We start from the raw sequence: 17,059 nt of genomic DNA, 5'->3' as shown, positions 1-17,059 counted from the left end.
CATTAGTTATAATAGTAATTTATAAATTATTACTAAAATATTTTGATAACTATAACTACAAAATCAAATTTAATAAAAATTGAAAAATGAATAGTTTAGTTAATGGTATATACATTATATATCATATATACAGTATATATATATATATATATATATATATATATATACTCTCTATATATACACTATATATATATATATAAACTATATATGTATACACTATATATATACAGTATACATAGAGTATTATTATTATTAAAAATATATATTTTATTTTTATTTTTGAATACAGATTCTGTCGAATCTATAGCCGAAAATCTATGGCCAGAACCACAACAATATCCCGAACTGAGACCGCAATTCGTGTCCAAATCAAACGATCAATTGATTCAAAGTATTGAATCGGATATTGAAAATAAATGCCAACTGATTGACGAAAAAATTCAGACATTCAAACGGGAAGGACTCGAGTTTATGGCCAAACGGTACTCGAAATTCGGTAATTATGAACACCTGACCAATGACCTGGTGATGGCCGATATCGGTAGAGTATCGGATCAAATTCAACATGATAGATTAGTACGTATATGGGCCCAGTGGACACATTATTTAAATAAATACTACTGCATAATCGTGGTTAGCCATAGAATGTTTACTATAGAACAGTTGGTCCAGAGTTCGGATCCCAGGGAATTGACTGAAAAATTTTTGCTAAACCGCAACAAAGTTATGGAAACATATGAAAAGTGGATCCAAAATGATAGACAACTCGAAAGATGGGAATTTTGGCTAAGAAATGATGAAATGGTTAGTGAATAAAAAATATTTGTTTTTTTTATTTTATAAATATTTTTTATATTAAAAATTTATTTATTTTTTTAATATATATATAAATATTTCTGTAAATAACAACAACTTGTTTTTTGTTGGCTAAAATATTTACTTAGCAATAATAATAATAATAATAATAATTATTATTATTATTATTATTATTATTATAATATTAATTAATTAATTAATTAATTAATTATTCAATTGATTCAATCTGTTTCAATTAATTGAATAATTAATTAATTAATTAATATTACAATATTAAAAATAATAATTATTATTATTATATAATTAACATTATTATTATTATTCTAATATTAATTAATTAATTAATTAATATTTTTTTTTATATACAGATTCTCAAAGATTTGAAAATCGATTATTCAATTGTCGACAAAACTTTGGCTAATTTGACGCCAGAATCCATAAAAGTAAAAACATTACAATATCTTGTCTACGAAACTGAGATTTACAGACGTAGTGTTGAAAATGTTATTTTTTAATCCAAAAAAATAATAAATTAAAATAAATAAATAAAAAATAAAATATCAAACCTTTATTCAACCCGTTTAATAGCAAAAATGGTTTTTCCTTATTATTACAGTATTATTATTAAACTTAAGGATAAACTAGTTTTTATTTTATTTTTTCTAAATTATAAGTATTTTTTCCAACTTAACTAAAAATTGTGTTAATGTTAAATTGATTTTTAACAATTATTTTTATATAAATCCAAAATTATTATAATTAACATATAAGGTATATGTAGAGTAACAATAATAAACAAATAGATAAATAAATAAAATATTAAAATAACTTAATATATATATATATTAATATATAATTACGTATGCTATATAACAAACAAGTAATTAAATTTACTTATTATATCAATAAATAAAAACATAATTATAATAAAAAAAATATTTTTAAAATAAATTTTGATACAAAATGTTTTCTTTTATTATCAATAACACTATTATTGAAAATTATGATTTAATGAAAATCATATTACAGTATTATAAAACATATTTTTTTAAATAAAAAATTATAACAAACCAATATTTAGTATTTAAAAAAAATAAATCATAATAAACAAAAACAAATTGTTATAAATTAATTATTTAAACAAAATTATAATAAACAAAACTATTATCATCAATGACTATATTACGTAACCTTATTATATGATATATGATATAAATAAATAAATATATTTATGAAACAAACAAACAAATTATGAGAAAATAAAATATATATATAAATAAACAAAACTTTTTTTTCTGATAGAGATTTAAATATATAAAAAAATAATGAATTATGAAATCAATTAAAAAAAATTAGATATTAATAAAACTTTATGAATGACTTAATGGACGGTTGGTTACTGTCATCGTCATCATCACTGTGTAATCGCTTGATAATCGGCTCCGGTATCCACCAAACTGGTAGTGCACTATCGTAGCAGTCAATAGTCAACGATTTCAATTGACGGCAATCGGCTAACAATTTGCGGACACCGTCCGAGTCGCCGATAACATTTGAACCTAAATTTACCGAATAGTTTAGTGTTTTCAGTGAACGAGGCATCAGTTGGCCACTGTTGCAGACCAACAGTGGCCACAGTTTTGAGTCAATGTCGGTAAATGCTAAGTATTCAAGTTTCGGTAGATTTTGCCCAAAATGTCGTCGACCAAACAGTCGGTAATCGTAGTGCGATAATTGTAAGGTTAGATGTTTCAGTTCTGGCCACGAGTTGGCTGACGGTGCCAACGATTCATATCTATCCGAACTAATCGGTCGGTTAGCATCGGGATCACCACCACTGCTGCCGTCGTCGTTGTTTAACAGATACAAACGTAGCGACAATCGGCGCAATTGTTTCCACTGTTGTTTGACAGCCGAATAAGTTTTGAAATAAGTGGCCACCGATTCGGTTGTTTGCTTGTAGTCCAGCCACCGAAGATCCGGACAACTTTGACCAATCAATTCCAACGATTTGGCCATCGATTGCGTGATCTGACGATCCAAGTGTACAGTCAATCGGCGCAATGCAGTCAATTGGCCAATAGTGGCCAATACAGTGGCCACACGCTCGACGGCTAAGCCACGCCTGAGCTGAACAGTTAGCCTAAGACTGGTCAGACTGGTATTGCCGTCGATAAACGTCTTGAACCGAAGTGTGTCGTCGGTAATGACCTCCACCTCATCGTTGTTGTCGCCGCCGCCGCCTTCGTCATCACCGCCGCCTCCGTTGCAGATCAACTCACAGCTAAACGACTGCAGACCAGTGGCCAACAATTGGTGACCATCGCCGCCAAACACATCATCAATCGACTCTACTGACCAGTGCCTCAAACGTGACATTTTCGGTACATATTGTTTGATGTTTTCGATCAGTTGACTAGACATTTGCCAATCAAATCGCATTTCGTTGACCAGATCGGCTGATGTGGCCATCATTGAACCCATTGACTCGCGGCTAACATAGTTTAGGTCACAATCCAATCGTCGCAGTCGTGGCCACAGCTGTTGTTGTTGTTGACCGCGAAGTTGTCGGACTTCGCCGATAGCTTTGACAATATATGTCTGTAAATAGCCGAACGATCGGATGTCTATCGAGTGAATACTATCGGGACATTTGTTGGCCAACGCTAGCCATACGGTACGGCTATTGTAGTACAACTGATGATAGCTTTTCGGTGGAATTCGTTGCAAGATTTGCTGGTCAAAGGTCAACGATCGGCGCAAACGAAGACCGCAATCGAGGAACTGTTTCGACACACAGGCCAGCCGTATGTGATCTTCGGTAGTCAAATAGCGTAGGATTTCGGTGGCCATATCGTCGCCAAACCTATCAAACGATGACTTCCATGAGGTCGGGGTCGTCGTCATCGTCGTCGTCATCGATGTCGTGGTGGCCATCATATCGGTTGATGACTTCCGCGGACTACTGTTGTTGAGGACAATAAGGATCAGTCAGTCTTTTATTTAATAAGGGATCAGTTGGTTGTCGTAGTAGTGATAGTTGTTGTTGTTATTTGCGATAATCACTGCATACTTGTGTCCACCAGTTTCGGGTAAAAATGATTTTTTTTTTCAAATAAGTGTTTAAAAAAATATGTTTTATGTTTGTTTGGTTTTTAATGAATGATTTATATGTGTTGTTAAAAACATTGTATATAATTAACAAACAATTTTTATTAAAAAAAAAGTATTAACTAATTATAAATAAAATTAAAACTTTAAAAAAAAATTATTACTGTATTATATTAGTTGTCTAAAACATCATTAATTCTATACTTAAAATAAAATTTTAATTTTATGTTTTAAAACATAATACAGTATTACTACTACTACTACTGTTTGACTGATAAACTAATGTTTCAATAATACTGTAATACTATTGAATATAATCTATTCAATAGTATTATTATTAATAATAATTTATTATTAATTAATTAAAACTTAATGATAAAAAAATTGGTTATTTTGATGACTATATATATATATTTACTCATTTTTCACACACACACACACACCAAACGTTTGTAATTTTCATATATATATATATATATATATTTTGTTGACATTTTAATTAATAGTTTAACAACTAATAGGTCGGACACTCAAAAAAATACAGTAATATAGTGACCGATAATTAAAACAGACAGTCCATAAACATATACTAACCGTTCAATTGACTACTAGTACAGTACTTGTATATGTATTTCAATGACTAGAGGGTATTGGGGGAGGGAGGGGGTAGAAAGTAAGGGTAATTACTTTACTGTATATTGTATAAAAAATTTTTTCCCTCTTACATATGTGTCACTATATATATATATAGATTTTTATGATAATAATATTGATTATAAACACATTGCTTTATTTTATTACACTAAAAAAAGTATAAATATAATAAATATATTTATATGAATAAAAAAATATTAAGTTATTATTGAGATTAATATATATATATACTGTTATATAATTATTTGCATTTATTTGTTTATTTTATTAGCAAACAGTTGGCAATAAACCGTTTTGACCATAGGTGCAAATCGGTATATATAGTCTAATATTTATGGGAACGGTAGGTTTTCTAACAAATAATGTTAATTTTGTATCAATATGTTTGAGACTGTCAGTCAATTGTCTGATATTAGTAAACGGTTGTCCACTGATTATGGACACAATATCACTGCCAATATAGTAGTCACTAAACAAACAAACAAAAAAATATTAACAGTTTTATACCGACATAAATATAATATAAATTATATTAATTATTAATAATTACTTAAAATGTGATCCGGGTATTATATCGACAATAGTAAATCTATTATTATTATCATCAGTGTTGCTGTTGTTAAGGCCATACATATTGGTTACGACAACAATAATACCTAACAATTTTGTTGAATACATGTCCTTATCTCGTTGTCTATGTTTATCAGTCATATAATTAGTATAATTTCTGGCCCGGGCTATAAAATCTGTGTAGTTTAAATATATTGAATATATATACAGTTAATATACAGTGTGTATGGGTAAGGGAGGAAGGGGTGTATGGGTGTAAGGGTGTATTACCATTACAATAGCGAAACGGTATACTAAATTGCCGATTATATAGGCCACGGAAACAGTTGACACCAACAATGTTCAACTGGTTATCAATGAGCGGACCGCCAGAAAAGCCAGAAAACAAATGTCCTGAATGGACAACTACTTGTTGATCAGTAGCGACAGTTACCAACAATACATGATAGTCGCCCACCGATAGCGATACGGTATTCATCGGCATACCAGTGGCCAATACGATACCCGGATGTACCGTATGATCTATATCGCCGTGACCGTAGGCAACAATTTCGTCGCCCAGTTTATCCGATGCCAGTACCCGATCGTTGGCCAATGCAAACGACTGGGGTTTATAGACGCCATAATCATCTTCGCGAGTGTTGGCCGCCACCACCAGTTGGACGAGTGCCAGATCCAGATGCTGTTCAACATAGACTGATCGGCCGTACAGTTCTAGCCATTGGTTCTGATAGTAGACATCGATCAGCACTATAGGACATCCCTGGACTGTATGAGCATTGGTTATCATTAGCAGATCATCATCACCAGATCTGGTCAAACGAAAACCTGTACCATAATTACCATAGCGTTCTTCATCCGCTATATCTGCGATGATTTGTGTGCACATGACTATCGATTTATGGCAAACATCGTAAACATATCGGATATCAATACCATCGCCAATGACTGCCCGGGCTCTGGCATGTCTTAACCACCACCACTGATGAGGATCTAATAATCATAATTGAAAACCATTAATACATATATGATTGGAAACCATTGTCTAGACGGATGGTGTTTACGTGAGGATTGTTGTTGTTGTTGTTGTTGGCGTCGATTGTATGCCAATTGTATGACTACCGCAGCCGCTGCCGATGGTATGCCTAACACACCTAATAGTCTATAGGTTTGTCCCCTAAAAGTGGTTTAATTGAAATAATAATATTTATAAATTTATTATTAATATTATCATAAATAATACCTTATTTGTTTATACATGAAATCTCATTTTATAAATACTTATTATATACAGTATTGTCGTTGTTTTTTAAGAGATTTGTAATGTATTTGTAAAATAAAATTTAAAATAATAGTAAATTTCACGTTTAGATAAATAAATTTTAATTATTATTTATTATTACTGTATTATCTAAATATTATTAAATAATAAAAAAGTTTGTTATAAATAATTAATCTATATTAGATCTATAATTTCTTTAAATAATTAATCTATACTAGATCTATAATTTATTTAAATAATTAATTAATTAATTATTACTATTATCATTTAAATTAATGTAATCTTTTTTATACATTTAAAATGTTTTCAAATATAGTTTATATGTATTATTTGTTTTGACAGTAGATGTGATTATTACATGTATGTTTGTTATTTTAGTTTTGTTTATAATATTAAAATTAGTTTATTATCAGTATTATTATTTTTTTTATATTTAATTTAATAACTGATTTGTCTATTATCATTACTTTTTATATGTTATTATTTTTTCAATAATATCTACAATAGTAATTTACTATTTTTATTAACAACAAAGTTATTATATATTTTGTTTGTATTAATTTTATTGTAATAAACTTTTGTTTTACAAATGTTGTATAAATTGTCTAAAATACAATATTATATATTATTTTTTGTTATTTTCCCATTATTATACTAAGATTATTTAGTATTTACCTAACCTAACTTATCTTAATATGTGTATATCAAATAATTTGTGTATATCAATGTAATATTAGTATAACAACGTAATTTGTGTACATTAACGTAATTTGTGTTTATAAACGTAAATTGTGACAAACCGTAATCATCGACAACGCTAAGATAAGATAATAGATAAATATTTGATTTTCGATATTCGATATTAGATTTTCGATATTCGATATTCGATGTTAGATATTCGATATTCGATATTCGATGTTTGATATTCAATATTAGATTTTCGATATAGATTTTCGATATTCGATATTCGATATTCGAAATTAGATTTTCGATATTCTGTTAGATATAAATTTTCGATATTCGATATTAGATTTACGATGATTGATATTTGATATAAGATTTTCGATGTTAGATATTCGATATTAGATATTCTATTTTCGATTTTCGATATTCGATTTTCTATTTTCGATTTTCGATATTCGATATTCGATATTCGATATTAGATTTTCGATATTCGATATTCGATATTCGATATTCGATATTCGATATTCGATATTCGATATTAGATTTACGATGATTGATATTTGATATAAGATTTTCGATGTTAGATATTCGATATTAGATATTAGATTTTCCATATTAGATATTCGATGTTAGATATTCGATATTTTATATTTTACTATATTAGATTTTCCATATTTGATATTCGATATAGATTTACGATATAGATTTTCGATATTCGATATTCGATATTAGATTTTCGATATTCGATATTCGATATTTGATATTCGATATTAGATTTACGATGATTGATATTTGATATAAGATTTTCGATGTTAGATATTCGATATTTTATATTTTACTATATTAGATTTTCCATATTTGATATTCGATATAGATTTACGATATAGATTTTCGATATTCGATATTAGATATTCGATGTTTGATATTCGGTGGTATAGGTAGATAGGTCTTAATGAGTAGTAAGCATATGTAAAATATTAGGTGTCGCAAACTAAAGGTTAAAGAGTTATGGCGTTTTGAAATGCCAAATTTACATATAAAATACTGCTAAATAATGTATTCAAATGTATTTTTATAAAAAACTAACCTACCCTAACCTAACCTAACCTAACCTAACCTAACCTAACCTAACCTAACCTAACCTAACCTAACCTAACCTAACCTAACATAACCTAACCTAACCTAACCTAACCTAACCTAACCTAACCTAACCTAACCTAACCTAACCTAACCTAACCTAACCTAACCTAACCTAACCTAACCTAACCTAACCTAACCTAACCTAACCTAACCTAACCTAACCTAACCTAACCTAACCTAACCTAACCTAACCTAACCTAACCTAACCTAACCTAACCTAACCTAACCTAACCTAACCTAACCTAACCTAACCTAACCTAACCTAACCTAACCTAACCTAACCTAACCTAACCTAACTTAAACTAACCTAACCTAACCTAACCTAACCTAACCTAACCTTACCTAACCTAACCTAACCTAACCTAACCTAACCTAACCTAACCTAACCTAACCTAACCTAACCTGAAATAACTGAAATAACATCATGCCAAACATCATACCCCCCACACACGCCTTCTTCGCGATCCATATAATAAAGTCCAGCCATATATTTATATATTATATAAAAATATATTTATTATTATTTTTTTTAGAAATTAAAATTATTTATATATTTTTTTAGAAAAAAATATTTATTTATATATTTATAAAAAAATATATGAATTAAATAGATTATCCAGTTAGATTAGGTTAGGTTTTGATAAAATATACATTTGAATACATTATTTAGCAGTATTTTATATGTAATTTAACATTTCAAAATGCCATAACTCTTTCACCTTTAGTTTGCGACACCTAATATTTTACATATGCTTACTACACATCAAGACCTATCTACCTATACCACCCACCCGCGCCTCCGGCGCGGCCCATTCTGGAAAGTCCTGCCGATTAATTTATTTTAATTATATTTTTTTCAATATTTTAATAAATTTAGTAAAGCAAAAATTTATATCATTTAATATAAATTAATTATTTAAAATTAAAAATTTTAAATACTATATTAACTTTATTTATGATTATTTATTCACTCTATATACCTATTTATAATACTAAATGTATAAAAAATAATCAAAAATAATTGTCCATGATGCAACCCTGGAAAATCTCACTTGTAAATAGTACTAAGTTTTCAATTTATTACATAATCATTGTAAACGTTATTACTGTCTCTGAAAATATTTTATTGTTTGAATGTATTGTTAATTATAGTGTTTATTGGGTACCAAATCATCGCTAACTGTATTCATAATACATATGTATTATATGTACGACAATAACATAAACAAAACAAAAAATTATTGATATATGGGGGAGGGGTGTATGGGTGGGTGTATTAGCATTACAATAGCGAAACGGTATACTAAATTGCCGATTATATAGGCCACGGAAACAATTGACACCAACAATGTTCAACTGGTTATCGATTAGGGGACCGCCGGAAAAGCCGGAAAACAAATGTCCTGAATGGACAACTACTTGTTGATCAGTAGCGACAGTTACCAACAATACATGATAGTCGCCTACCGATAAGGATACGGTATTCATCGGCATACCAGTGGCTAATACGATACCCGGATGTACTGTATGATCTATATCGCCGTGACCGTAGGCAACAATTTCGTCGCCCAGTTTATCCGATGCCAGTACCCGATCGTTGGCCAATGCAAACGACTGGGGTTTATAGACGCCATAATCATCATCGCGAGTGTTGGCCGCCACCACCAGTTGGACGAGTGCCAGATCCAGATGCTGTTCAACATAGACTGATCGGCCGTACAATTCTAGCCATTGGTTCTGATAGTAGACATCGATCAGCACTATAGGACATCCCTGGACTGTATGAGCATTGGTTATCATTAGCAGATCATCATCACCGGATCTGGTCAAACGAAAACCTGTACCATAATTACCATAGCGTTCTTCATCCGCTATATCTGCGATGATTTGTGTGCACATGACTATCGATTTATGGCAAACATCGTAAACATATCGGATATCAATACCATCGCCAATGACTGCCCGGGCTCTGGCATGTCTTAACCACCACCACTGATGAGGATCTAATAATCATAATTGAAAACCATTAATACATCTATGATTGTAAACCATTGTCTGGACGGATGGTGTTTACGTGAGGATTGTTGTTGTTGTTGTTGGCGTCGATTGTATGCCAATTGTATGACTACCGCAGCCGCTGCCGATGGTATGCCTAACACACCTAATAGTTTATAGGTTTGTCCCCTAAAAGTGGTTTAAGTGAAATAATAATATTTATAAATTTATTATTAATATTATCATAAATAATACCTTATTTGGTTATACATGAAATCTCATTTTATAAATACTTATTATATACAGTATTGTCGTTGTTTTTTAAGAGATTTGTAATGTATTTGTAAAATAAAATTTAAAATAATAGTAAATTTCACGTTTAGATAAATAGATTTTAATTATTATTTATTATTACTGTATTATTATTTATTTATTTATTTATTTTATTAATATCATTGTAAATAACATAATACTAATATTATATAATAAATTATGTAACTGAGTAAGCAGAAAACTTAATCAAGTCAAAGTTTATTTAAGCAAGGTTTAAATAATTAGAGATTTTTATAATTATTTTTTTTGGGATTTTATTTGTTGAATTGTGATTTGAATTGATTTAATTGTCGATTAAATTATTATATATTTTTTTGTTTTTATCTTTCAAATAGTAGATATTTTTAAAATTATTAAATGATGTTATAATTGTTTTTTATAACAACAAAACAAACAAAATGACAAAAAGTTTTGTAAAGTTTGTATCACTGGTTGTTGTTGTTGTTGTTGTTGTGTTAGTTATAGTCATCATTAGTTATCAGCCACTGTATGAACGACAGTATATTCATAGTAATGATGAGATAGAGTTGTCTAATGTGGTGATCATTGATCCCAAACACTGTAATACCCGACACGATATGGTTGTCGTTATTCATAGTACCGGTCAGTCAACGGGTAAATACTTTGACATTAGACAAGAGTTAAGGTCGGGTTGGGTCGGAGTCATGAAAAGCCGTAACATTGGTGTCTGGTTTGCAATCGCACTCAATAACAACCAAACGGTTAATGAAGAGCTGGTGATTGAGTCAAACAAGTATAACGATATCATTCAGTTTGGTTTTGTCGACAACTACTATAACCTGACATTGAAAGCCATTGCTATTCAACGATGGCTTCATAAGTACTGTTCATCAGTAAAATATATGTTGAAAACAGATGACGACGTCTTCGTTAATGTCGACCTACTATTGAAAGTGTTGTCCGACTTTAAGACAGGTATTAGTGGTCGTCTACAGAAGAATAAAGATGTCAACAGAGAAGTTGGACACAAGTGGTATATACCGAAACAGTACTATTCGCCCGATAAATATCCCGACTATTTGTCCGGTGCGGCAATGATTGCGGACAATGTGACCAGAAATCAATTGCTTCGGTCACTGGACTCATACAAAACAATAGCCGGAAATTATATGCTGGACATCGACGATGCATTGCTAACCGGTATTATTGCCAACTATGCTAACATTGCTCGTCACGATAGTCATCATATTATACATGACGACTGTCACTGTATACCCGATTTGCATACCGTTCCCATACATTTCGAGTGCCGACAGCGATCGGAAACATGGCTATCATTTTTGAATGTATCGATGAATACCAGTGCCAACTGTAGTCATACCGTATCGCCGATGATGATTGTCGACCACCGAAATCGTTATTACTATTACTACTACTACTACTACTTCATGTTTATCATGTATTTAATTGTATTGTCACTAATTGTTTATCTAATTAAGAAAAATTAAAATTTTATTTCAATTTTTTTTTATATATATAAACTGTATATTATGTATAGAACTTATTTTTAAAAAATATAAGTATTATATAATTTTATTAATTAGTTTAGAAAAATAAGTTTTTTTTCAATTCAATTCAACTTTTATTGTCACTAATTGTTTATCTAATTAAGTAAATTAATATTTATTTTCATATATATTATACTGTATATGTTTATAACTTATAGAAAAAAAAGTTTAAGTTAAATAATATAATATTTATTAATTTGATTTTTTATAAAAAAATAAGTTTCTGAATTTATTGTATTTTTTCTATTCAATTCAACAATTTATAAATAAATACTATTAGTATAATATTTTTATTTTATTTAATTACTATTATAGGTATGCCTAATATACTACTAAAACAATAAAACAACAAAATAATAAAATAAAATAAAACATTTATTTTATATTATTAAAAATTTATGAAATACAGTATTTAAAAAAAACTAAAAAAGCAATGGATATAGTAATTGAATACATTTATTATTGTGATTACTAATCAATAAAATTAATACTTTTTTAAACATTGCTTAACCATTGGTTAATTTAATTTATTGTCTAATAAAATAATAATTAAAAATCTATAATTTAGAGTAGAAAATAATTAGATAAATAACAACTACTATAATATAAAAATATTTAAATAAATTTATGTTAATAAAATTATATGTAATAAATTATGAAAATAAGTATTGGCAAAAAAAACTATTTTAAAACTATAATTACAATTAATTAAAATTATATTTTAACTAAACATTTATAAACAAACAAACAAAAAATTTATTTATCCGTTTAGCGCACGTGAATACAAATAACACGTGAAAACAAAAGTTATTATTAATACTGTTTTTATAGATTTGTTTGAATTTTAAATACGTAAAAAAATTGTTATTATTAACCGATTAATTGATATATTTGTCTTAATTGTAAGCATTTGTTAAATTAGTTGTAGTTGTATTTGAAAAATGTTAATTAAATGACAACTAAATTGTTTGTGTCATTGGTTGTGGTGTTAGTTATAGTCATCATTAGTAGTGATCAATCACTGTGTGATCGACAGTATATTCATAGTAATGATGAGATAGAGTTGACTAAAGTGGTAGTCATTGATCCCAAACATTGTAATACCAGTCATGATATGGTTGTCGTTATTCATAGTGCCGGTCGATCTACGGGTAAATACTTTAACTATAGACAAGAACTGAGGTCGGGTTGGGTAGGAGTCATGAAAAGTCATAAAATTAGTGTCTGGTTTGCACTCGCACTCAATAACAACCAAACGGTTAATGAAGAGTTGATGATAGAGTCGGACACCTATCAGGATCAGGAAATTATATGTTGGACATCGACGATGTTTTACTAACCGGTATTATTGCCAACTATGCTAACATTACTCGTCAGCATAGTTATCATTTTTCAAATGACAATTGTCGATGTACTCCCTGTTTGCTTACCGTTCCCATACATTTTGAGTGCCGACAGCGCTCAGAGACATGGCATAACTTTTTGAATGTATCGAAGAATACCACCGATGACTATATAACCACTAACTATATAACAACTAACTATATAACCAATGACTATAAAACCACTGACTATATTACCACCAGTTCCTACTATAGTCATACAGTATCGCCGATAGTTGCCTACAGAGACCAACACTACTACTACTTTACAATTTTGTATTTTTACTTTTGGCCGCTTAATGTTTATCTAATTAAGTAATTATATATATATATATAATATAATTTTTATATATATAAAAAACATATTTAGTTAAATATATTTCATTATAATTCAGAAACAATTAAACAAATATAATGTAATATAAATATAAAACTTCAATTAATTTTATTATTATATTAGCTTTTAATAAATTATATTTATAAAAAATTTTTTTTATATAGATTTGTACTTTATTTATTATATACAATATATCAATAGCTCACATGAATATTATTATTATTAATAATAAAACCTATTAATTACATAATTTATATTTAAATTATATTTTATTTAAACTGTCAATTGTTGAGCAATTACTTAATTTTCACTGCATTTTCAGTGAATTACTAAAAACAGTATTATATTTTGTAACGAAAAAAAACAATTGACGACTAAAATAGTAATGTTTGTGTCATTGGTTGTGGTGTTAGTTATAGTCATCATTAGTAGTGATCAATCACTGTGTGATCGACAGTATGTTCACAACAATCAAGAGATAGAGTTGACTAAAGTGGTAGTCATTGATCCCAAACACTGTAATACCAGTCATGATATGGTTGTTGTTATTCATAGTGCCGGTCAGTCAATGGGTAAATACTTTAATTATAGACAAGAATTGAGGTCGGGTTGGGTCGGTGTCATGAAAAGACGTAAAATTGGTGTCTGGTTTGCACTCGCACTCAATAATAACCAAACGGTTAATGAAGAGCTGCTGATTGAGTCAAACAAGTATAACGATATCATTCAGTTTGGTTTTGTCGACAACTACTATAACCTGACACTCAAAGCCATTGCAATTCAACGATGGCTTCACAGGTACTGTCAATCAGTAAAATATATGTTGAAAACAGATGACGATATCTTTGTTAATGTCGACCTACTGTTGAAAGTGTTGCCCGACTTTGCGACCGGTATTAGTGGTATGCTATTAAAAAACAAACCGGTATTCAGACAAGTTGGACACAAGTGGTATATACCGAAACAGTACTATTCGCCAGATATTTATCCCGATTATCTGACCGGTCAGGCAATGATTGCTGACAATGTGACCAGAGATCAATTGCTTCGGGCAGTGGACACGTACGCAACAATTGCCGGAAATTATATGTTGGACATCGACGATGCTCTACTAACTGGTATTATTGCCAACTATGCTAACATTACTCGTCTACATAGTTATCACTTTGCATTTGACTATTGTCATTGTCTAACCTGTTTGCATACCGTTCCCATACATTTCGAGTGTAAACAGCGATCAGAGACATGGCATACCTTTATGAATATATCAAAGAATACCACCGATGACTATATAACCACCAGTTCCTACTATAGTCATACAGTATCGCCGATAGTTTCCTACAGAGACCAACACTACTACTACTTTATGATTTTTTATTTTTACTTTTGGCGCTTAATGTTTATCTAATTAATTAAATTATATATATGTATATTATATAACTTTTATATATAAAAAAACATATTTAGTTAAATATATTTCATATAATTCAGAAACAATACAACAAATATAATGTAATATAAATATAAAACTTCAATTAATTTTATTATTATATTAGATTTTATTGAATATATAACATTTATATATATTTGTACTTTATTTATTACATACAATATATTAATAGCTCACATGAATATTAATAATAATATTATTAATAAAACCAATTAATTAAATAATTTTGAATTATATTTTATTTAAACTGACAATTGTTGAGCAATTACTTAATTGTCTGCATTTTCAGTGAATTACTAAAAACAGTATTATAACAACAAAAATAAAACAAAACAAATGAGAACTAAAATAGTAATGTTTGTGTCATTGATTGTGGTGTTAGTTATAGTTGACTAAAGTGGTAGTCATTGATCCCAAACACTGTAATACCAGTCATGATATGGTTGTCGTTATTCATAGTTCCAGTCAGTCAACGGGTAAATACTTTAACTATAGACAAGAGTTAAGGTCCGGTTGGGTCGGAGTCATGAAAAGTCGTAACATTGGTGTCTGGTTTGCAATCGCACTCAATAACAACCAAACGGTTAATGAAGAGCTGATGATTGAGTCAAACAAGTATAACGATATCATTCAGTTTGGTTTTGTCGACCACTACTATAACCTGACATTGAAAGCCATTGCAATACAACGATGGCTTCACAGGTACTGTCAATCAGTAAAATATATGTTGAAAACAGATGACGATGTCTTCGTTAATGTGGATCTACTGTTGAAAGTGTTGGCCGACTTTAGGACCGGTATTAGTGGTCGTCTACAGAAGAATAAAGATGTCAACGGAGAAGTTGGACACAAGTGGTATATACCGAAACAGTACTATTCGCCGGATATTTATCCCGATTATTTGTCCGGTCCGGCAATGATTGCCGATAATGTGACCAGAAATCAATTGCTTCGGGCAGTCGACTCATACAAAGCAATAGCCGGAAATTATATGCTGGACATCGACGATGCATTACTAACCGGTATTATTGCCAACTATGCTAACATTGAGCGTCACCATAGTTATCATTTTGCATATGACAACTGTTTACTAATACCCTGTTTGCATACCGTTCCCATACATTTTGAGTGTCGACAACGATCAAAAACATGGCACGACTTTTTGGATATGTCAATGAATACCAGTGCCTACTGTAGTCATACCGTATCCTCAATAGTTGCCTACAGACTAAGCCATCATTACTATTACTTTTTTAATAATTTTCTATTTATTGTTTTTGTTGCAAATTATTTTTTATCACAAATTAAATTATATATATATAAAACTTTGTGTCAGTTTGTGTAAGTTTGTGTCACTGGTTGTTAATATTAATTAATATTATAATTAATACAAATTAATTAATAGATAAATAACAAATACTATAATATAAAAATAATAAAAATAAATTAATAATCAATAAATTATTATATGTAATAAATTATGCAAATAATTAAGACAAAAAACTTTAAAACTATAATTTTAGTCACATATATCTAAAGTTATATAATAATTACTTATTACTTAAAAAATTTTTATTAACGAAACTTTTATAAACAAACAAAAAATTTATATAAATTTATTAAAATTTATTTATCCGTTTAGCGCACGTGAATACAAATAGCACGTGAAAGCAAAAGTTATTATTAATACTGTTTTTATAGATTTATTTGAATTTTAAATACGAATTGTTAATAAATTATTATTATTATTATTAACCGATTAATTGATATTTGTCT

The 17,059-nt window shown here is 29.2% G+C and overlaps 4 protein-coding genes across 5 annotated transcripts; 2 read left to right on the top strand and 2 right to left on the bottom strand.

Moving 5' to 3' along the window:
* Nucleotides 1-36: 36 nt before the first annotated feature.
* LOC128956401 (uncharacterized) lies at nt 37-1,391 on the top strand. Its single transcript, XM_054302137.1, has 3 exons — nt 37-105; nt 290-804; nt 1,185-1,391. The coding sequence occupies exons 1-3, from the start codon at nt 87-89 to the stop codon at nt 1,329-1,331; spliced, it is 681 nt and encodes a 226-aa protein (XP_054158112.1). The 5' UTR covers nt 37-86; the 3' UTR covers nt 1,332-1,391.
* Nucleotides 1,392-4,848: 3,457 nt separating this feature from the next.
* Nucleotides 4,849-6,440, bottom strand: LOC128955164 (uncharacterized). Its single transcript, XM_054300808.1, has 6 exons — nt 6,395-6,440; nt 6,216-6,328; nt 5,995-6,144; nt 5,422-5,919; nt 5,132-5,327; nt 4,849-5,050 (listed from the first exon to the last, which is right to left on the bottom strand). The coding sequence occupies exons 1-6, from the start codon at nt 6,409-6,411 to the stop codon at nt 4,849-4,851; spliced, it is 1,176 nt and encodes a 391-aa protein (XP_054156783.1). The 5' UTR covers nt 6,412-6,440.
* Nucleotides 6,441-9,430: 2,990 nt separating this feature from the next.
* On the bottom strand, nt 9,431-10,573 carry LOC128956396 (uncharacterized). 2 transcript variants are annotated; one of them, XM_054302131.1, is made up of 4 exons: nt 10,508-10,573; nt 10,332-10,441; nt 10,102-10,260; nt 9,431-10,035 (listed from the first exon to the last, which is right to left on the bottom strand). In XM_054302131.1, the coding sequence occupies exons 1-4, from the start codon at nt 10,522-10,524 to the stop codon at nt 9,434-9,436; spliced, it is 888 nt and encodes a 295-aa protein (XP_054158106.1). In that variant the 5' UTR covers nt 10,525-10,573; the 3' UTR covers nt 9,431-9,433. The 2 variants fall into 2 exon arrangements, with proteins under 2 accessions (XP_054158106.1, XP_054158105.1); XM_054302130.1 differs by having other exon boundaries at nt 9,431-10,260.
* A 3,645-nt stretch (nt 10,574-14,218) lies between these two features.
* Nucleotides 14,219-16,934, top strand: LOC128955158 (lactosylceramide 1,3-N-acetyl-beta-D-glucosaminyltransferase A-like). Its single transcript, XM_054300802.1, has 3 exons — nt 14,219-15,154; nt 15,672-16,487; nt 16,926-16,934. Exons 1-3 carry the CDS (start codon nt 14,219-14,221, stop codon nt 16,932-16,934), a joined length of 1,761 nt encoding a protein of 586 aa, XP_054156777.1.
* Nucleotides 16,935-17,059: the final 125 nt, after the last annotated feature.

The sequence above is a fragment of the Oppia nitens genome, unplaced genomic scaffold (assembly GCF_028296485.1).
Source record: "Oppia nitens isolate AA-2021 unplaced genomic scaffold, nextdenovo-longstitch-racon4-pilon3 scaffold2_pilon_pilon_pilon, whole genome shotgun sequence".
In the NCBI taxonomy this organism is placed as follows: domain Eukaryota; kingdom Metazoa; phylum Arthropoda; class Arachnida; order Sarcoptiformes; family Oppiidae; genus Oppia; species Oppia nitens.
The sequence above is the reverse complement of the archived record's forward strand: the minus strand, read 5'-3'. Positions and strand labels throughout refer to the sequence as shown.

Excerpts from the sequence above, each read along its gene's own strand:
- LOC128956401 (XM_054302137.1), top strand. Across the intron at positions 805-1,184 it reads GGCTAAGAAATGATGAAATG|ATTCTCAAAGATTTGAAAAT; the intron begins GTTAGTGAATAA and ends TTTTATATACAG.
- LOC128955164 (XM_054300808.1), bottom strand. Across the intron at positions 5,920-5,994 it reads AGCGGATGAAGAACGCTATG|TCCAGGGATGTCCTATAGTG; the intron begins GTAATTATGGTA and ends ATGCTCATACAG. Across the intron at positions 5,328-5,421 it reads ACCGTTTCGCTATTGTAATG|ATTTTATAGCCCGGGCCAGA; the intron begins GTAATACACCCT and ends TAAACTACACAG.
- LOC128956396 (XM_054302130.1), bottom strand. Across the intron at positions 10,261-10,331 it reads ACAACAACAACAATCCTCAC|ATCCTCATCAGTGGTGGTGG; the intron begins GTAAACACCATC and ends TATGATTATTAG.
- LOC128955158 (XM_054300802.1), top strand. The coding sequence starts at position 14,219 with ATGTTTGTGTCATTGGTTGTGGTGTTAGTTATAGTCATCATTAGTAGT. Across the intron at positions 15,155-15,671 it reads GTTCCTACTATAGTCATACA|TTGACTAAAGTGGTAGTCAT; the intron begins GTATCGCCGATA and ends TGTTAGTTATAG.